Here is a 21,894-nt window from a genome sequence, read left to right as displayed (position 1 = left end):
GAAAATTAATCACACCACTCGCCCCCCAGCAGGAAAAATAATAACAAAATACATGACTTGCTCAGCGGGAGCCAAGAAAGAATTCAATAACTTTCAACATCTCTTCTTGATAAAAATGCTCAAGAATTAGAAACGATGGGTTCTGTTCCTATTCTGATAGATTACATGCTTAAAAGCAAGCACCTACCTTGTAACTTTAGAGGATGTTTGAGTTTGCCCCTAAAAGCACGCACACACATGCAGCACACCACAGGAACATAAACATGCACATAGGTGCCAGCTCCCGTGCATGTACATACACACACGTGCACATGCACACACACATACATGTGTACACTCATAAATGCATGCACACATGCATGTGTGCTCATACTGACACACACACACGCCCATGGCTGTATGTCCCCAGGAATGCAGGTCAGCGTCAAGGGGCACAACCCTCGACAGGCCAGCAGTCTCTGAGTGCAGGAGCAGAGAGGGTGGAGCTGTGTGGCCACCTTGGGTCCTCTGATTCCCTCGGGGCCGCCATCAGCCTAGCCCCCAGGAGGCTGCCTTTCCAGGGTGCCATCTTCCCTCCCTCCCTCATTCTCCTTCATTTAACCCCAGGAACACTCTCTCTGGTCATCCCTGTTTAGGGTTTAGGATGCACAGCACCCCCAAGCACTCCAGAATTCCCACTGGGCCTGGGGACGGGGTGACTGGGGAGGGGGTGTTTGGGGTGCCCAGCTGTCCTGAGTGGCTGTCATTCCTCTGCTGGCCATAGGCCTGGCCAAGGGCCATGACTCAGTTGGGCCAACGGGACCTGAGCTCAGACGCATGAAGGGCCCCGGCCATATAAAGGGACATGGGTTGATGACAGCCCCCTCCCCACTGCTGGTGTCTGGAGGTGACCGGGCCCACTGTTGAGGGATGCAGCCCCCAGATGTAGTGGGTGGAGCTCAGGGGGCTCTGCTCAGTGTCCCCAGACCCAGCAGTGGGGTCTGTGGGGGAGATGGGTCCCAGGGAGGCATTGAGGGGACAGGGAACTGCTCCACTCTCATGGTTCCCTTCTTCCTGGGAGTTCAGGGGGTGAGGATAACCAGGGCACCCTGTCACTTCAGTTCCCCCAGCCCTGCAACCACTGGGCACCCTGTCTCTGTGGACCTGCCCAGTGTGGACTTTCCCCATCAGCAGCGTGTCCAGCATGTGGCAGTAAAGAGTAATGGCTGTGATCATCCATTCAAGCTTCACTTCCTAGGTCCAGCTGTGCATGTCCATACGCGTGGACAGACAGGATGCAGGCCGGGCACATACGCGTGGACAGACGAGGACGCACGCGGGGCACGTACACATGAATAAATGGAGATGAAGGAGCCTTGCTCTCCATGGCAGAGGCTCTCCTTGCCTGCCCAGACTCCCTTGAATCTGGGGAGGGCACATACCCCACTCCTGGCCAATGAGATCTAAGTGGACACGGCTGGGTGGGCCTCTGAGGAAAGCCATTAAAAGGAAGCAGAGCAGGATTCCCTGTCCCTCTTGCTGTCCACCCTCTTCCCCTCCTCTGTTTCCTGCTTGGAACATGGATCTGATGGCTCAGGCACTGGCAGCTGTTTTAGCATGAGCATGAGTAAAGGATAGCGGGGCCTAGGCTGCTGATGGCCTTCTGGAGACTTGGACTGCCTGCTGGCAGATTCTCATGGTGACTGTCACATCCCCACCCCATTTTAAACATAATCAGATGCCATGACTTGGGTTTTCTGTTATAAGCAGCTTGTGGTAGAAGCCTAAAAATCCAGCACATGACCAATGCACCCTGCTTCTCCTCTTGGTCCAGCTAGACAGCAACCCCAGCCTGATCTGCAGTAATCCTGCACCAGCCCCACTGCACCCTCCCGTGTGCTGCCCAGCCCGATGCCTCCAGAGCCCGTCCACGAGACGCAGAGCCAGGAGGGGCCGCCTGCCCGCCACCTCAGGTGGAGATCTGAGCCTCTGCCAGCAGTCTGCGGTTGGCATGTGAGTCCAGCTGGCAAGGAGCCGACACCCTCCTTGCCCACACTCACCGTCTCCCTGCCGTCCCACGTGGGCTCCCCCTCCCTCCCTGAGTGTCTCGCAGCTTCTGAAGGCGTCCCCTCCCCCAGAGAGCGCAGGTGGGCCCCAGGCAGGCCCGGGCTGAGCTTGCAGGGGATCCCTGTGCCTGCCCCACCAGACTGAGCCTCCCGGGTGTGGCGTGGGGCAGCCATAGATTAGGCCAGAAATGGTTGGCTGAATGAATCAGACGGAGCTGGAGGTGCGTCCTGCCAGGTGACAGGCCAGAGGATGAGGGGCATGTGAGCCTGTGGGGTCAGGGCTTGGGTCTGCCAGGCCAGGTGCGGTGAGACCCCAGGGCACCTGCAGAAGCAGAGGGAAGGCTACCTGCTCGTCCCTGCAGGAGCCGGGCAGCCAGCGGGCTGACCTGTGCTGGATTCTCTAATTAAACATGGTTACATAATTAGAATCCGCGCCCCGACCTGGGAGAGATGCTGTGGTGGGAATAGTTACTGCTGAGCTGGAAGCCCAGACGCAGAGGCAGGGAGAAGGATGCCGGCTGTCGGCCGGGGCGTGGGAGGAGGCAACGCGGGGTTCACGCCCGGGGCGCCCCGAGCCCTGTGCTGTGGCTCCCATGGTGCTGACTTGAACTGAGGGCGGAGGTCAAGTGCGTAAGTGGGGGTCAGGGGGCAGCTGGAAGCCGCATTCCGGAGGACGTCAGCGGGAGAAGCCAGACAGCCCTAGCGCCTGGTGGCTGCTCAGCCTCAAATCAGCCTTGGAGGAGGCTCCCCCGCTCTGGGCCTCGGTTTCCCCCTCTAAAGCCTGGCTCCCAAGGCCTCTTCTTTAGGCAGGAGGGACCACAGGGACAAGGAGGGACGAGGGTCCAGGCCTGCCAGGAGGCCCCGTGGGGACTGCACGGCCCCAGTGCCACTGTGGCCCCAGAAGAAACATCTGGATTCACAACTACAAATAATCACTGACTTTCGACCCAGAATCTTACAATTAAGATTTCTCAATCTTAAGGAAGACGTAAGAAACACAAGCCAACATCAGGAATATGCCTGTAATTATCGTTTTAACCTACATTAACCTGAACATCTTTAGAAGAAAAATGCTGTTGAGTCTCTGTTTAGTTGAGTCTCTTTGACTTTAAAACAAGGTCGTTCTCCAGGCAGACTCGCGGGTCTCAGGTCCAGGAGCCGGGGACCCGCTGCCCCAGGAGCGCGACATCAGAGAAAGGCCCGGAAGGCCGGCGTCCCGCTGTCTCCGCCAGCCAGCCGGCTCTCCCGACACCCTGGAAGCCCGGTCACAGGGCGGCGGCTGAGAACCCACAAAAGGCGTGCAGGGGCTGGGCCCCAACATCTCAGCACAAAGGCGTCAGCCCAGGCTGCCACCGCCAGCATATGGCTACATGAGGAATGTTCCAGAAGCAGCACGCCTGGTGACTGCACAGCCCCTGGCTCCAAGTGGCAGAGAACCCTGACAGGCCTGGCTGTGGGCCTCACTTGCTGCCCTGGCTGATGCTACACGGCCACTGATCCCCTCCACCCCCATGTCCAGGACAAATCCAGGGACACCCAGTGCTCAGAGCACAAACAGGCTCTGAGTCCCTCTGAAGGGGGGCATGGGGGCCTCAGGGCCTGGGTCAAGTGCCAGCAGATGGTGACAGGCGAACCCAACACAGGCCTGTCTAGACAAGACTGCGCAGACGGGACACAGGCCTCAGTCCAAATATCCCGACACCAGAAGGTGTACCCCAAACACAGCCAGCCCCACAGGCCGCCCAGGGGCTCTCGGCTCTCACGGCACATCCAGCACCAGGACGGCGCTCGTCTCCTGTGGTGTCTGGGGGCCCGGAGCCCACCCCTCCATGGAGACGGTGGGGAGAGGAGGGCCGGTGCAAGATGAGGAGTGGGATGTGATGGGGGCCTTTCTGAGTCAGGCACCAGGGCGACCTTCTCTACCCTGGACACAGTGTGTGGACATGAGGCCCCTGGGCCCTGTCGTCCGGGCCTGTCCAGGCCCCGTTGTTTCCTGCCTCTCATTCATTCATTCATTCATTCCATCACTCATTCCCCCCACGGGATGGTGTAGTTTGGGTGCCACCTGCACAGCAGTACATGGCAAACCCCGCCCTCGGGGGCTTTTCTCCTCACCGGGAAAGGGACAAGAGCACAGGCGGCACGGCGACATGCCGGAGAGAGACACAGAGGGCGCAGCAGGTGTGCAAGAGCCTAGGGAGGGGACCCGAGGTCTGGGGACAGCGGGGAAAGGCTCGTGGGAGGGAGGGATGCTCCAGCTCTCTGCATCCTGAAGGAGCCCCGCCTGCCAGCCAGTTCCAGCCCCAGCATGCCCCTCCAGCTTACGTGACAGCAGTGCCTCGCCTTCTGGCCCCTCCTGCAGCTGTCAACGGCCCACCCCTCACAGCCTCCAGACACCCCCTATTTGCTGTGTAGACACACTTCTCCTCTTCCACGGCACTGGGGCTCTCTCCTCCCCGCCCCACTGCCCCACAGCGGTTGACTCTGAACGCACACCTTCTACTCACCTGGGAGCTTCTAAAAGTCCTGGGCCGCTCCCCAGACCAAGTACATCTCCAAAGATTCTCGTCCCCCTGGAACCGCAGAAGTGACCGTGTTTGGAAGTGGGGTCTTTGCAGATGGAATTAGTTAAGACAAGACCATCCTGGAGGAGGGTGGTCCCCAATCCGGTGACGAGTCTTCATGTGATGACCGAGGCAGGGATGGGAGTGATGCAGCCGCACAGCAAGGGACACAAGGGACACAGGGCTGCCAGCATCACCAGCGGCCAGAAGAGGCAAAGCTTTCTCCTGGGGAGCCCTGGAGGGTTACGGCCCCAACACTTTACTGTTAGACTTCCAGCCCGCAAGAACACGTTTTTCTTGTTTTCAGCCACCCAGCGTGTGGCAATGTGTTACCCCAGGAAACTTAATTCAGTGGGTGAGCCAGGCAAGACGAGTCCAGCCTGGCACAGACTTGTGGGAAACAGGGCACAGTGACATGAGTTTGGGGACGTTTGTCATGCAGCAATATTACGGCAGCTGGTAACTGACACACACGGCTCCCAGGAGACTGGGACAGGGGCCCAGGGGGGCAGGTGGGAGAGGGGTGTTCTGGGGAAGGCAGAGCCGAGTGGTTTGCTGGAGCAAGAGGGGGGGTGTTGAGGACGTTTGACAGGGGCGCTGGGGGAAGTAAGGGTTTCCTCGAGGAGAGCCTGAGGGCAGAGCAGGCAGGCCCAGGCCTGCTCAGGGATGAGGAGGAGTCGGGCTGGGTGGGGGGACCCTGGAGCCCATGGATGCAGGGCCTGTAGTCGGCCACCCGTGCCATGCCCAGGGTGCGGAGCCCCTCGCTCCTTCAGCTGGACGATCCCCACCGCCCAGGCCAACTCGCTCCTCCCGACAGGGCCTGGTGCTGCAGGCGGTGAAGTCTGCAGGCATGACGGACACAAGAAGTGGGACCCTGGCCTGGCCCTGCTGGGGGCCCACAGTGCACCTGGGTGGGGTGCACCTGAGTGGGGGCGCTGTCCCCGACCACAGCTACAGCTCCTGCCCCAAAGGACCCTGCAGGGTGGCACCAGAGCACTGGGACCCACGCACTGCAAGGAGGCGGACCTCCTGCTGACCCTTCTGAGCAGGGAAGCAGACCGAGGGGTCCAGGGTTTAAAGTCGTGAAAACCACTGACCGTTTAACTTCATCACTTAGACTTACTACCAAAGAATCCATGCTCATTCTACAAAGATTAGAAAACACACTTAAGCAAAAGCATGGAAGCTCCTCCGATCCCTTGCCTCTCCCACACTGGCCACACCCAGAGGAGGTGGTGCCTTCCAGGACACCCTCAGTAACTGGGAGCACCTCCCGGACGGGCTCTGCGCCTGCGACGCCCTGTCCTCCAGGGTCCCCTGCACCTGCATAACCACAGCCGGCCTGGCAGCAGCCGTCGCCGTGGTCCAGGCTCTCTGCTCTGTGAGTGACATCCCCAAACATGCTGGTGGCTTCTCAGCTCACTTTCTTGGCCGAGCTCTGAGGTCCATCACAGTGGATGGCACAGGGCCCACACCTCACCTCCTGTGCTGAGGCCCAGCCTGCCCTGCCTCCCACCTTTCCTGCAGCCCCGTCCTCTATGGCACGCTGTGCGGCCATTGCAGATCGTGTCTGTGCTCCCAGGCAGGCTGTGGGGGAGGCCCAGCTTCCAGGCAGAAGTCAGAGGCCTGATGGAGGAAGCCATGAGCAGACGCCCACTGCAGGCAGACTGGAGCCACCGCAGGACCAGCAAGCCAGGCTCTCCTCTGAAAGAGCACATCCTAACATGCAGTCGCCACCGACCGCCCTAGATGACACAAAGCCGAGGAGGAAAGGCCGAGGCGCTGCGGCCTCCCCGGTGGCCAGCACCCTGCTCCACGTCCATCCCACCACTTGTTCCAACACTCATTTTATTGCAAAAATGTGTCTGTCATGACTACTACTTTGTAACTGCTCCTCTCACAGAGAACCCATCTGTGCCAAGGGCACCAGCTGACATCACTTAGGGCTGGACCACTGTGCTGGCCTCTGGTTGAGGGCAGCCGGGTTCCCACCCGCGGCCCCATGGTCCTATTTGTCCCTTTCTGTCCACACTGTGAGCAGACGCTGTCTGTTCTTGTCCACGGAAGGGGCACCAGGCACCCGAGGGGGCAGGGGGCCTTAGTTGTGATTCTGCTCAGCCCCTCACTCCTGGATGGCCTCAGTGGACACTGCTGCGGGCTTCGAGTCCCATGAGAGGTCCAGGAATCACGAGCACGCAGCCATGCCGCCAGTGGTGGAGGGTCCACACCAGTTCAGCCAGGAGGCCCAAAGTGACTACCCAGCACCTGGATGCACCGCTGAGGAGCCCCTACATCACAGAGCCTGTGGAGGGTGCTGGAGGTTCAGGCACCACCCCTGAGAAGGACGGTGTGGTCAGCCTGAGTGGAGCCCTTGCTGGGCTGAGCTGCTGCTCGGGGAGCCCTGGCCTCCGGGCTGCAGGTTGCCCCTGCGGGATGTGGGCGGCGAGTCTGCTCACTCCCGCTCCCAGGGGAAGAGCCCGGCTGGGCCTCGGGGGCTGGGCAAAGCACCTCCACCTTTCCACATCCTCAAATTGAGGGCTTAGTCAGTGTTTCTGCTGTCCAACACCACACCCCGGGCAACTAACTGTCTTGCTCCCGGTTGGGTCAGCCGCGTGGTCCAGGGCCGAGCCCACCTGCTCTAAGGATCCTGGCTGCAGGACGGCCCGCTCCCCACAGGCATGAGGGCTGGAGGCTGGGAGGCAACAGAGCCGCAGCAGAAGGGTACCACGAGATGAGAAGAGCAGGCCTCGTGCCTCCACCTGCGCCCTTGCTCACGGGCGCAGCAACCCCCACGGAAGGCCACATCATGGCCACCTTGGGTCCACAGAGGGGCTTGGGGCCCTCACACCTGGTCGAAGGTGGGTTGTGCCAAGGGGAGCATGGACAGCTGTCCCTGGTTGCCAGCCCTGAGAAGCTTGGGAGCAGTTCAGAAAGGAGCCCACGGGAACAGCCGGGGGCACAGAAGGAAGTGCACATCCCACTGCCTGAGTTCATACAGCGTTTATTCATCCTCATGGGGGCTCTGCCCCCACCCATCTCCTAACAACTGAAAAAGAGCCGGGGCCGGGGGCAGCTGTGCACCACGCTCAGAGCGACGATGGCGAGCAGTCAGCCCTCTCTGGGCACCTTGTGTGCATCCTCGGAGCTCAAGGCAGGCCCCCTGGGCAGAGTCAGAGCTGGGCGCCACTGTCCAGCTGCATCTGCTGGGCCAGCTGTTGCCCGATGGCCAGCAGGGGGCTGGCTCTATAGGCCGGACTGGCCAGCAGCTCCTGAAACCGGATCCTTTCTTCCTCGCTGAAAGAATGCAGATCAGAGGTCAGCACAGCCCACACTCCTCAGCGGGGCCGGGGGTGAGCAGGCAGCATCCCCAGGACCTACACCTCAGGGCAGGCTGGACACTGGAGTGGACACAACAGGACAGGGGTTCTCATGGGACAGAGCACCTGAGGCCTAAGGGTCACCACAGGGAGGGGTAGGGGGGCGCCCTGCATGGACACTCATGAAGGCTGGTCCAAGGAGGGGACAGCGGGGGAGTGAGGAAGGCGGCCAGGGCTGTGAACTCCGCCCGGGGCTTCTCACGCAGCAGAAGGGGCGCAGCTCTGCTGGGTCAGGCCGAGGGAGGTTCGAGAGCCGAGCGGGAGCTTTGGGCAGGAGGGAAGTGGCTGCCCTGGGACTTCTGCATGGTCACACGTGGGCCCCGGAGCCACTGCACCGTCTGTGGAGGGAGGGACGGGGGGCTGACAGGACTGCGCCTCCCCCAGGGAGGGAGCTCTGGGCCCCCTCACCAACCTTGACAGGGAGCTGCTATTAAAAGCAGGAGGGCGACAGACGCGGGGAGGCAGCGACCCGCACAGGCCCTGCAGACACGTGGCCTTACATAAGAGGCCCCCTTCCAGCACTGCCAAAACAGACGCAGCCCGGCAGGAACAGAGGGGGTGGGAGCGGGGTACTGCGTGGGCCCAAGGCCCCGAGGCCGGCCAAGCTCACAAAGGGGTGCCATAGGGACAGAGGTGGCAGCTGCTGCCTCCCCACAGGCACGAGAAGGCCTCCAGGGATCCTGTGCTCCTGCAGGAAGCTCTGAGCCCCCCAAGTCCAGGGCAGCTGTCACACTCCATGCCTGTCTCTAAAGCCAGCCAGCCTCCATCTGGAGCAGGCATGGCATGCGCCTTCTGGAAGTGCTGGGGCCAGCTTGCACTCTGTGGGCCCTACAGCCTGGCCACAGCGACCAGCCCGGGCTGGGTGGCCCTGAGGGACGACATCTCTGCTGCTAAAACTAAGGTGACCCAGACGGAAACCTCAGGGCGGCAGCTCCAGGACAAGCCCAAGCAGCCCGCCCGGTGCTGTAGTGGGGATGGGGCTGAGCCCCTTCTCTGCCCCTGTGTGCGTGTGACCGAGGGCAGAGCCAAACTGCACCAGGCCCCGGCTTCCTCGGCAGCCAGCAGGGAGATTCTGAGCCCACCGGATGACGTACAGCCCAGCCAGGGATCCACACAGCCAAGGTGCCTTGGATGGCAGGGGGCCCCACCCGCCCTCACAAGGACCAGGCCCTGAGGGCGATCCTGAGAGCCGCTGGCTGCTCTGGTTCTGGTAGCTTCTACTCCCCTCACCGCCCAGGGAAGGGGCTTCCCGGCCCGCTGGACACAGGCTGCTTTACGCCCACGAGGCTGTGCTCCGGAGCTGGCCCTGGCCGAGCTGCTGACAGCGCCAAGTGGACTGGGGTGGGGCGGGTGGGGGAAGGACACCAGAGCCTCATCTGGGCGGTGGGGCCCTACTCACAGGAGCTGGAGCCTCTGCGCGGCGCTCATCCGGCTCAGCTCAGCCGGTCGGGGCCTGCTGCCTGCCCTGTGTGGACACAGAGAAGCCCAGTCAGCACAGCCACAGTCCAGCTGGAACCTCCTGCCGAGCCCATCTCCGAGGTCAGGGTCCACAGGACGGCTGTCGGATTGCCGGGACGTGCACTCCTCTCATGAGCGGCACTGGGAGCATGTGCGGCCTCACGGCAGCCAGCGTGACCCAGCACAGCTCGCCAGCTCTGGAGCTGCCACACGAGACACAGGGGCCATGAGGTGGGAGAGGGACCCAGTGGAGGCGGGAGGGGCGAGAAAACCACCACACCCTGGGTCGATGCCTGAACTTGGCCTCTCGACCAGGAGCCCTCGTCTTCTGTTCACGTTGTTTCATAGAGTACGAATGAGACGTTTCTCATCCACCCAACAGTGCTGCCCACTCTCCTTTCACCTGGCTTGGGGCCGACCTGGGAGCGCGCTCCAAGCCGGCCAGGACCCCTTTGGGGTCAGCCTCAGCCCCAGGACGCTGCGGCTCTGCTCGACCCCTCTCCCTGGGTCCCCCCAAGAGCTCTCCGGGGACCCTGCCCTCACACAACTGGTCGGCACAGGGGCCCCCTTCCTCCAGCCGGCACTCCCAGGAAGCGCTGCGTGCGGAGGTCAGGAGATCTGGGTTTAGTGCAGTCTGACTGGTCGGGGGACCCCAGGCCCTGGCGCTCCACACCGTCTCTAAGAGGGCAAACAGGCAGATGGCCTGAGGCCTCTAGGGGCCCGCTGGCAGTGTCACCGTGGACACGCTGGCTCTAGTCAGCCTCAGTGCCCAGTGTGCGCTGTTTGGTGCTCACCCAGATGGAGCTTGGGGAATGCCATCTGAGGACCTGTTCTGTTGGCTCAGAGCCTCAGGCTATCCTACAAGGACCCTGCAAGGCCACATCATGGATCTCGGACACACTTGGAGGAGCCCAGGACCTTGGTCAAGGTGTCCCAGAGGGTGACTGGGGACCCAGGCCTTGCACTCAGGGTCTGGATGCCCAGGGCCACAAAGCAAAGCCTGTGAAGGTAACAAAGGCAAAGTTTGCCAGCCCTGCCCACCTGTCCCCTCTGGTGATAGAGCCCAAGGCCAGCCCTGCCCACCTGTCCCCTCTGGTGATAGAGCCCGAGGCCAGCCCTGCCCACCCATCTAACCTGGTGACAGAGCCCGAGGCCAGCCCTGCTCGCATGTGCCCCTGGCAAGAGAGCTCGAGAGCAGCCCTGCCCGAATGTCTCCCGGGCGACAGAGCCCGAGGCCAGCCCTGCTCGCATGTGCCCCTGTCAAGAGAGCTCGAGAGCAGCCCTGCCCGCATGTCTCCCGGGCGACAGAGCCCGAGGCCGGCCCTGCTCGCATGTTCCCCCGGCGACAGAGCTCGAGACCAGCCCTGCCCACCTGTCTCCCGGGTGACAGAGCCCGAGACTGGCCCTGCCCGCCTGCCCACCTGGGGGACAGAGCTTGGTGAGCGCCCCCGGTTGGCAACACTCCTTACACACTGTCACACACTGATGCTGGGTAACACTGCTGTCCTGACTCCATGGGGAGAGGACAGCTGGAAGCGTGGCCTGTGGGACTCCGCCAGCCCGCCCCGTGGTCTCCCCCTTGGCTGATTTTCCTCTGTATCCTTTAGCCACGATAAACTGCAACTGTGGGTGCAACAGCTTTCTGAGTTCCGTGTCCTGGAGATTTGGAACCTAAGCGTGGTCTTGCGGTCCCCTGGACTTGCAGCCTGTGTTGGAAATGAGGATGGTCTATATTTATAAACTGTTCCCTAACTTGACAGGGACACCCTGGGTCAGGACACACACAGGCACTTCCTGCTCCGTCAGCCGAGACGGCCCAGGAATGACAACTGCCCAGTGGAATTCGGCTCACCAGCACCCAGATCTTGGCCGCTTACACCACTCTCCAAGGCCAGGAGCCCAGGCTCCTGGAGCAACACTGATTCCAGGACCCCGCCAGGAAATGCCCACGATGAGCCTGGATGGTGAGGATGAGCCGAGCTGAGCCTGAGCACCTGGTTGTGCCAGGAAGGAAGGAGGTGCTCAAACCGCCTCCATGGGTGAGGTGCATCAGAGGGACCCAGGAGCGGCCCCGAGAGGTCCCAGGGGCCGGAGCCAGAGCAGTTTCAGCACCAGAGTAACGTCGTGCTGGGTTATGGCCCTAAGGGTGAGAGAATGTCCAGGAGTCTGGCTGACGTAATGACTGGTGAGTAAACGGGGGAAGAGTCCATCTCTGAGGAGGGTGCAGATGGCTTACGTGGCTCCTCCGTCCTCAGGGAGGGAGCCCGCCTGCGCTCTCTCTAGGGGTGGGCTGTGCGGGCGCCTCCTCCCACAGAGGACAGTGGGGGGACGGAGGGATGTCGAGTGGAGACACCTGACAGACGCCCCTCCGCCAAGGGTCACGCCCACACCCACGGTGACAGGCCACGTGGACGGCACGCCCCCTGGGTGTGAGGTGGTGAGAGGGCACCTCACCTCTGTGGTCTTCCTCCCACCACCCACGACTCCAGTCCCACCAGGAGAAACCATCATACAAATCCTAACTGAGGGGCACCCCAAAAATGCCTGACTAGTGCTCCCAAAACTGTCACAGTCATCAAAAGCAAGAAAAGTCTGAGACACTGTCACAGCCCAGGGGCGAGCGGAGGGGACGTGATGACTGAATGTCATGTAAAGTCCTGCATGGAGTCCCTGACAGAAAAGGACATTAGGAAAAACCGAGGCAATCTGAATAAAGGATGGGCTTTAATTAATCGTTATCTTAAACTTACCATTTACGTATCAGTACTGGTTCCCTAAGTGTGATGAAGGCGTGAGGCTGACATGAGACGACATGAACAGGGAAACTGAGTCTGAGGCACATGGGGACACGTTATCACTTCTGCCATCCTTGTGTAAACTAACCTGTTCTAAAACAGTGTTTACGCCAACAGCTCCCCAGAGTCAAGATGCACGTGAGGGGTTCGCTGACCCCGGGCCGAGTGGAGGCTCAGGCACACGTGAGGCCAGCTGGGACCCTTCCGACACCCAGACTCCGAAACGGCCTCCACAGCAAGTGCGGCCCAGCAGCATGGGCAGCTCAGCGGCCGCGCACACATTCCTCCTCGGGCGGCTGACCGGGCTGTTTACGCGGCTCTCTCCCCTCTGGGAGCCCCGAGCACATTTTTCAGATGAGAAAACTGAAAGCTGGGAAAGGAGACTTGACCGGGTCACATTTTTGTTCAAGAACCAGGAATGGAATCTGCATCTGAGGCTCTGGCCCCATCGCCAAATCTCAACTCCAGTGGCCACTCCTCGTCTGGACCGAATGTTCCGGGTGCTACCATCCCGGGGAGCCGGCCTAGGACCATCTGGCTCTGCTGCCGAGTATCCCTGAGTATGTGGCCTGCCACGCCCCCAGCCTGTGAAAGGGTGGGAGCCCCAGATCCTTTCTCCTCAGAGGGAAATTCAGTGAGAGAAATCATTTTAAAAAGGCAAAATGAAAGACGATACAGTAAATGAGGAAGTTCTGCCAACTGTGAGAGAACGGAAGGCCCCTCCGACTCCTTCCCGTTTGTTCTAAAGCTGCGGCCGCTGTCCACAGCCCCAAGCCCCCGCCGAGCAGACGGGAACACCTCCAGCACGCACCTGCACCAGGCGCTCCCTGTGAGGCCAGGCCGTGGCGCCTTCCTCTTATGGGAACAACCACCTGGGAAAAGCAGAGGGGCGAGGCAGACAGCCTAGAAGAACATTCTGGTTCTGGGAGAGAGGCCCGGAAGGCAGAGTCATACAGCAGGCGCGTCCCTGAGGGGCAGACAGCAGGGGATGGGGAGAACGGAGCCCAGCCGGGCGCTGGAAGGACCAGCCACGCAGCAGTGCCCTCCGGGCTGAGCCGCCCCAGAACCCAAAGGCAGAGGGCCTACGGGCGCCCCATCAACATGCCAGCCAGGCCCTTCACCAGTGCAGGCCAGGGCCACAAGCATGGGGTTCACGTCCAGAAGGGCTGCGGGGCTCGCCGTCCCTCCTCTGCAGCGTCCGGCAGCCCTGCCCACCCCCCTGCTCTGCTGTTTCTCCTCCCGCTCTGGACACGTGGCGGGGGCAGCAGCTCCAGAAGAGCCAGCCCCGCCATGAATGTCGCAGCCTGCCGTCTCAAGGCAGCTGAGATGGACACTCACCCTCTGGTGCGCTGCCGCCGGCCGCCAGCCTCCAACTCCAGCAGCTCGGGGAGGGCGTCCCTCAGGGGCTGCAGGTCCCCCACCACCACCGTGGCCTTCCGCCGCTGCTGCGCCCTGCGCTCCTGCTCCGCCAGCTTTAGGGCCTCGATTTCTGAGGAAGGAGGACAAGCGGTGGGCGAAAGAAGTGAAGACCAAGTGACAGCGCGTGCAGGGCCCCTGGAGGCAAGCAGGAGGTCAGCTGCGAGGGTGCCAGCCACAAGGCTCCCGACGCCGAGCCCTCGAGCTTCCTTCTGGGCGGCGCAGGCCTGCTCTTCCTTACCTGCCAGCACCCACACCCTGGCCTGGAAACCTGGGGGCGGGCAGGTCAGAGCTATCTTTCCCCTCAACCACAGAGGTGCACTTTGTATGACAGGGCTGATGAGACTGGAGCTGCAGGACAGAGGAATCTGTCTCCCACAAAGGGACGGGGGCAGGGTGGCCTGGGTACACAGGGTGGGAGGTGGGAGGGGAGCGCGCAGGCACAGAGCAGGCCCTGACCGAAACGGGGAGTCACTCGGCGGGAGGACCACGCTCCTGTTTCCCAGGCCTCCTGGGGATGCACTGCACACAGGAGGGGACATGGTCCCCCAGGGGGAGGAGCTGACAGGGCAGTGGGTGCGAGGCCAGATCCCGAACACGGAAATCAGCAAGAGGCCGGTCCACAGCGACAGGGGACAGGAGCCTCGGGGTCTCAGAGGAGGCTCCCGCACAGGGGGCCAGCCTGTGAGGAGGGGACAGGCAGCGACGGCGGCAGACCCACGGCAGGGGAGGGTGGGGAGGGCAACCAGGGCAGCTAGGCAGAGCGGGCACAGAAGAACTGGAAAGGGTTTGGGCAGAGCCTGGACACGGGCACGGTCTTGGGATTTCATTTTCACTAAAAAAATTATTTACTTCAAACTGCTAATGAAACACATACTCTAACGTGCCATTTCCACAGTGTGGCTTGTAGAAAACGCCAGCTCACCGGTTCATGAGCAGATCTAGGACGAAGGCCCTCCCTCCCCCAGGGTGTCAGCAGGCAAGGCCAGTGGCGCCAACACCATCAAAGGCAACCCCACAGGCAAGGCCAAGGCAGATCCCGGGAATGGCCAGAGGACGTTTTAAACCAAAGACTCATTGAACCCGTGCTAAGTGATTTGTTAATTTGTTCTGCATTAGATTCCTTTTACCTTAAAAAAAGGCTCTGCTGCTAAAAAAGCTTGGAGACAAGGCTGTGACAGATTTGGGACATCAGACCTGGGCTTGAGACGCCCATCTTACCCGGAACTGTGCGAGGTCTATTGGGCTGTGAATCATGGGGGTACAGACTCTGAATCTCATCTAAAAAGGTAACTAAAAGCCGCCTTTCTACCAAATGGCCAGGAGGACTCACAGCCCAGCCCTCACAGAGGCCAAATGACGCCACCAGAGAAGCACCAGCCAGTGGCCGACGCCAGACCAATTCTGCACCATCCCCTCCAGAGGCTTCCCAAAGCCAGCAGAGCCAGCCCCTGTCCAAGCTCACAGTCCTGGGGCCACACTGCCCCTTCCTGCAGCCCTCGGCTGCCCAAAGTAAGCTCTGAAAAGCCCACCCTGGTGGAGCCCGTCAGGACACACCCCACGCCACCCACGGTCCCTGGCCAGCAGAGGCCAGGAGGGTCCTGTCTACTGAGGGCTGCTCCCCTCGCCCCAAAGAGCTGAGCTCCAGGGGACGAAGGGTATCCTTCCTCCAGGTCCTCCTGCACTGAACCTTCAATGGCCCTGGGATTATTAGGATGTATAAGGGGACAATTCAGTGCTTTCCAACCTGCCAGGAAGATGGTACACAATTTTCTGGGCACCTTGTCAAACCAGGTGCCTCTTCCCTGAGAGCCCAAGTTCTCTGGGAGGCCTGGGACGAGGGGGAAGCGGGGTAACTCGGATGGGTGAATGAATGGGTTGGGGGGCTGCTCCCAAGGCTACAGACCCATCAACACTGCACCAGGGCCAAGGAGAGCAGAGCAGAGGCCTGTGTGCTGTGAAGACAGGTGTAAACGCCTACGCAAATCAGAGGCAGAAGCGTTTTACGTAAATAACACTGGGTGCCCAACTAGGGTGTATGACCAGGCAAGCAAGGATGGTTCGACATGAGGACCCCTGCCACGTGCTGCATTGCGGTGGCTGCTTAAAAGGGAAAGGCCACAGTTACCACAAGAAGTGATGAAAAGAATCTGATAGAATTCACTGTCCACACATGATAAAAAATACAATGAAACCATGAAGAGAAGGAACTTCCTCAATTTGACAGAGATTACCTACAGAAGCCTGTAACAAAGATCCCATTTCATGGTAAAACATTGGGCGCACACAATCATAAAGTCAGAACAAGAAAGGGACGACTGAGACCTCATGCAACCCCCACTGGCGGCTCAACGCGCAGGGAGGGAGGGGCGGGGATGAGCAGGGGCACCCCGAGGACACACAGCTCTCCCCAGTCAGCCCACAAACCTGAGCAGCCTCAATCAAACCTCAACAGGATACCTAACTGAGCCTGTGAAGCTAATCCCAAATCGTCATTTTTTTTAAAAAGACTAAAGGCGTGGGAACAGCCACAACGTGTTTGGAAAAGGACAAGCAACAACAGAGCTGGCCTATTGGACGATGAAGCAAACTATGAAAGAGAAGCTAAAACAGAGTGCAAAAAGACAGACGGACACGGGAGGGGGCCTCACCGGGAGGCGGGAATGTGAGAGCACGCTTCAACTAACCAGCCGTCCTTCTGGGAGAAAGGGGGATCCCTCCCCCACCCCCCACCATTCCTAAAACTAATTACGTAAGAATTAAAACGGACAAACAAAACAAAGAGGAATCAATGGCCAAAAAATGCAGTGAGAGCTGCTCAACTTCCCTAGAAACCAAGGGAAAGAAAATGATGACAGTGACTACCATCTTCCCCCACCAGATGGGCCGATTTTAAAGTCTAGCAATACTGGACCGGGGAGCGGGGCGGGGCGGGGGATGCTCGGACACGGGAGAACAACGGGGTGAAGGCAGTGAGGTGGAGCATGTGCCCACCTTCACCCGGCACTCCGGGACCCACTGGCCGAAGCCACGTGACCACCAGGGCAGGTGGATGGCCTGGAAGTGGAGCCAAGGCATAGTGAGTGGGTGGAGGCCCCTTGGGGAGGGCACTCCAGCAGGAGAACTGGCAGGGACAGAGGCCCCGGGGCAGGAGCTGCGTGTGTGCAAGGAGCAGAGGACAGAGCCACGGGCACCAATGGGCAAAGCCTGAGCACTTACTGGATGCAGAAGGCACACGGGGGAAAATACACACACACACACACACACACACACTCTACACATGTCTAAAGCCCCACACCCCAGCACGTGTGCACGCATAGGTGAAAAAGAGAAAGGTCTGTAAGTTTACTCTTACACAACCAACCAGTCGTTAGTCCTGAGCCGAGAACCAGACGCGAGTCTGGCAGTGAATGGGGTCTTCAGCTTTGTCTGTATTACCCGAACAGTTTGATGACTGACTATTTATTTACTTTGTCCTCAGATTTGGATGCCCTTTCACTCCAGCCCATGGGTGGGGGCGACAAAGACGGCGAGAGCAGTGAACTTAAGGGGTGTCAGTCACAGGCCCACGGGCTCGGCACCGCGGCTTTACAAAGGCTGGCAGCTCTCAGCACGTAAGGGCGTAAGGGCGGGCTCGGCACCAGGGCGTAAGGGCGACGTGACTGCCTCCTCCCTCTGCAGAGGCAGCAGTGGAGGGAGGCAGGAGGGAGAGGACAGCCACTCACCGGCCCTGCCCCTGCCCCATGCCCTCCTAGCTGAGCCCTCTTCTGGGGACAGCTCCTCCCTTTGCCCCTCTAGGCAGGGCTGGTACTGGTTCCCCGAGTCCCTGGGCCTCTTCCCCACCTTGCTGGCTCCCTCTACATCTCTGTACCTAGTCCATAAATAGCCCCCTTCATTAACTTCTCTCCAGGTAAACCCTTCTGAGGCTGCTGGGACCAGACTGACCCACACACTGATGTTTGTCCCCCAAGGACCCACCTATTCGTGAGCAAAGGGGGACATAAAGAGGTCCTTCTATCAACTTTGTCATCCAGAGCAGCAAGTTCTGAAGCAAAGACAGTCAGGGAGCACCTAGGAGGCCTGGCCGGGGCAGTGAGGCCTCGTCCTGCCCTCCCACTCTGCCCTCCACCCACACACCCCCCACCCACCCCCCCCCCCCCCCCCCGCCCTCCTAGGCTCAGCTCAGGAGGGTGCCAAAGACTGACACTCCTTCATCCTAAACCATTTAATTTAAAACTAGCTTGAGGGGCAACCAAGAAAGCATTTGATATGCAAATTAGGCCTCTAAAACCAACTTCAACTGGCCATATGGATGCTGAACATGCATGGGAAAGTTTCATGGGCGGAAAGCTGTTTCTATGTGGTGCTCAAGAGGGCCAGCACCAGCCCCCTGGAGGTCCACCCACGTCCCACAACAGAAGATGGGCATCAAGGGAAGCGTCCTGCCATCCCCTCCTCACCTCCCTGCCCACATGTGCTAATCTATAAAAACTGACAGGACAGTCCTTATAAATAGAGCCTGAAACAGAGACACAAGAAGGTAACCTGCTCTGTGTACCATGGTGGCCTAGGGAGGTAGTTTGTCAACACTACAAAGGCTCCAGCCAATGCAGCAGGATGAGAAGACGCGGAAACACGAAGTTTAGAAAGGAAGATGTAAAACTGTCTCTATTTTAAGTGGCATGATAATTATGTAGAAAATTCTAAGGAATCTATGGAAAAACTATGAGAACTAACACATGATTTTAGCAAGGTCAAAGAATACAGTATTAAAAAAAACTATGCTTTTATATACTAGCAGAAAAATAGAAAATGAAGTTTTTGAGAATTCCATTTATAATAGTTTCAAAAACTACACTGCAGTTAGCAATTAGCTTCTCAGAAAAAACCATGTAAGACCTCTACTCTGAAAACTACACAACACTGATAACAGAAATTAAAGAAACTCAAAATAAATGGAGAGATATACCATGTTCATGGATTTGAAGATTCAATATTGTTAAAATTCAATTCTCCTGAAATGGATCTATAGATTCAAAGCAATGCCAGTCATCATCCCATTAGGTTTTTGGTAGTGGTGGTGGTTTTTAACAAGTTGACAAGCCTGCTGTAAAATATATATGGAAACGCTGAGGACCTGGAATGTCCACAGAAATCTTAAAAGAGGAGAACCAGGATGGAGGACTTCCCTGATCTGACTCTGAGACTTACTCTAAAACTGAGCAATCAAGACAGCCCAGGACTCGCTAAGGTACAAGAAATAGACCAACCAACAGAGGAGGCCCCCAAACACAACCATGCTTAGGAGCCATCCAATTGTTCACAGACACCAAAACCATTGAATGAGGAAAGAAAAGTCTTTATAACTAACAGTGCTGGTACAACTGAATACCCATATTGATAAAAAAAGAAGAACCTTAATCACTACCTCACACCATAGACAAATGTTAACTGAAAGGATGGATCAAAAACCTAAATATAAAAGCCAAAAGTATAATGTTTTTAGAAGAATAGGATAGCATCTCCATGACTTGGGATTGGGCAGTTTTCTTAAACAAGACCTACACACACACACCCATACACATAATAATCATATAAGAAAAAAGATAACTTAGACTCCTCAAAATCAAACTTCCACTCATCAAAAAGGGAAAAAAAAAGAATAGGCAAGTCACGGTCTGGGTGAAAATTATTTGCAAAACATACACTTGACCAAGGACTGGTCTCTAAGACATAAGAATTCTTGGAGCGCAACAATAAAAAGGCAAAGAGCCTCGTGAAACAGACACTCAACTGAGGATGATGCACAGATGAGCAGTGAGCACATGAAAATGCCCGTTTGTGGCAATAAGAGTTAACACCACAACGAGCTACCACTTCGCCCAGCACATCAGTTGGGACTAAAGAGACAGACGCCACCACACGCTGGCAAAGCTGTGGCGCAACCAGAACTCTCCTGCGTTGCTGGTGGGAGTGTAAATGTACACCCACTGCAGAGAAACGTCTGGCAGTTGCTTATAAAACTAAACATACACCTACCCTATGACCCAGCGTTCCATTCCCAAGAATTTACCCAAGAGAAAGGAAAACATATGTCCACAAAAAGACTTGTAAAGAATGTTCATAGCAGCCTTATTCATAGTTGCTAAAAACAGAAAAATGACGAGGTGTCCACCAAAAGAAAGGTGGGGACCAAACCGTAAATGTTCATATGAAGAAATGCTTCTCAGTAACAAAAGAGCAGACTACGGCTCTAGGCAGCGTGGGGGAATCTCAGAAACAACATGCTGAGCAGAAGATTCCAGACACAGAAAGGGCACATCCTGCATGGCTCCATTTATATGACATCCAGAGCAGTACACCAAAACTACGACCCAAATCAGATCAGACACTGGTTGCCTGTGGGGTCGTCGAGGGTGGGGCTCTGAGGAGTCCTGGGTGATGGTGATGTCTCTATCTTGAAAGGGATTTTGGTTGCACAGCTGTATGCACTTGTCACAAATCACTGAATGGCACACTTAAGACTTACATTTTATTATATGCAAATTTTACCTCAAAATAAAAATAAAAAAGAATCATAAATAAACATTGAACTTGAGCAGAATTACTTGGGAGAAAGGGTACTGATGTCTGCAACTGTGGAATGCATAGATAAAACATGGGCTGGGAGAGGGATGTAAGACAGGAATGGACAGATGAACAGACAGGTGATGAAGAAGTAAAGTGTCCACTGAAATCCACATGGTGGGTGGAAGTTATTCACTGCCAAATACCTGCGACTTTTCTGTGTGAAAGTTTCCATAATAAAAGATGAAGTAACATTTAATTACTTGGGAGATGTAGCCAAGGCCACACTCAGAGGCTAATTTACAGCCCTTCATTCCTAAACAAAACACATAAAAATAAATTAGCTAAGTAACTCAGGCCTAAAGAAAGCAAGAACGTGCTATAAATAAAAGAGAAACTAATAATTTAGAAAACAAAAGAGTAGAATTGATGAGTAAATACAAGGATTAACTCTTGGAATGGAAGAGACAAAGCTAATCAGGAATTACAGAAGGGCCGACACCCCACGAGGGACGCTCGGGACAGTCAGCAACGTGAGGAATTACAGAGGGGCCGACACCCTACCAAGGACGCTGGGGACAGTCAGCAACGTGAGGAATTACAGAAGGGCTGACACCCTACCAAGGACGCTCGGGACAGTCAGCAACGTGAGGAATTACAGAGGGGCCGACACCCTACCAAGGACGCTCGGGGCAGTCAGCAATGTGAGGAATTACAGAAGGGCCAACACCCTACCAAGGACGCTCGGGACAGTCAGCAACGTGAGGAATTACAGAGGGGCCGACACCCTACCAAGGACGCTCGGGACAGTCAGCAACGTGAGGAATTACAGAGGGGCCGACACCCTACCAAGGACGCTCGGGGCAGTCAGCAATGTGAGGAATTACAGAAGGGCCAACACCCTACCAAGGACGCTCGGGACAGTCAGCAACGTGAGGAATTACAGAGGGGCCGACACCCTACCAAGGACGCTCGGGACAGTCAGCAACGTGAGGAATTACAGAGGGGCCGACACCCTACCAAGGACGCTCGGGGCAGTCAGCAATGTGAGGAATTACAGAAGGGCCAACACCCTACCAAGGACGCTCGGGACAGTCAGCAACGTGAGGAATTACAGAAGGGCCGACACCCTACCAAGGACGCTCGGGACAGTCAGCAACGTGAGGAATTACAGAGGGGCCGACACCCTACCAAGGACACTCGGGACAGTCAGCAACATGAGCAACCAACCAGCCTTTGCTACTGGAGGCTCAGATCTGATTAGCTTAGATGAGTTCAAGGAGAAATACGAGTGGCCAAGATAAACTCAAGTAGTAAAAAAGACCAATCACCATGGAAGAAAACTTAAATGCACCAAAGAATTGTGGCCCAGAAATGTTCAGGGTCCCAGAGGTCACGGTCTTATTAGCTTTTCCAAATCCACTTTACGAAGAATATTTTGTACAACTCCATGCTAGGGACTGTGAAAAACAAAATGGACGAACAAATTATCTCCTTAAATATTCGAAAGTCACAGAAAACACAAAATTACTACTCGTGGAAGAAAGTGACGAACTTCTCTAAAAAACTAAAAACGTATTTTCTTTAAAACCTTCAAGGTGCGGCCGGCCTGGTGGCACAGCAGTTAAGTTTGCACGTTCTGCTTCAGCGGCCTGGGGTTCCCAGGTTCAGA

The 21,894-nt window shown here is 57.4% G+C and overlaps 1 protein-coding gene and 1 long non-coding RNA gene across 4 annotated transcripts in view; both read right to left on the bottom strand.

The window, feature by feature from the left end:
* Positions 1 to 4,873, bottom strand: part of LOC139079960 (uncharacterized) — a 33,435-nt gene extending 28,562 nt beyond the window's left edge. Inside the window, exon 1 of the long non-coding RNA XR_011534016.1 lies at positions 4,553 to 4,873. This is a non-coding gene — a long non-coding RNA (uncharacterized lncRNA). The remainder of the gene's footprint in view (positions 1 to 4,552) is intronic.
* Positions 4,874 to 7,594: 2,721 nt separating this feature from the next.
* Positions 7,595 to 21,894, bottom strand: part of SLX9 (SLX9 ribosome biogenesis factor) — a 41,701-nt gene continuing 27,401 nt past the window's right edge. For 2 of the 3 annotated variants that reach the window (XM_070597898.1, XM_070597899.1), the window contains 3 exons: positions 13,578 to 13,728; positions 9,386 to 9,451; positions 7,595 to 7,903 (listed from right to left, as the gene is read on the bottom strand). In XM_070597898.1, coding sequence (XP_070453999.1) covers positions 7,780 to 7,903; positions 9,386 to 9,451; positions 13,578 to 13,728 — 341 coding nt within the window. In that variant the 3' untranslated portion in view covers positions 7,595 to 7,779. Of the gene's footprint in view, positions 8,325 to 9,385; positions 9,452 to 13,577; positions 13,729 to 21,894 lie in introns of all 3 variants that reach the window. The other variant, XM_070597900.1, reaches the window with a different exon arrangement.

Source organism: Equus przewalskii, chromosome 27 (genome assembly GCF_037783145.1).
Source record: "Equus przewalskii isolate Varuska chromosome 27, EquPr2, whole genome shotgun sequence".
In the NCBI taxonomy this organism is placed as follows: Eukaryota; Metazoa; Chordata; class Mammalia; order Perissodactyla; family Equidae; genus Equus; species Equus przewalskii.
Note: the sequence above shows the minus strand (reverse complement) of the source record. Positions and strands in the feature narration are given on the sequence as shown.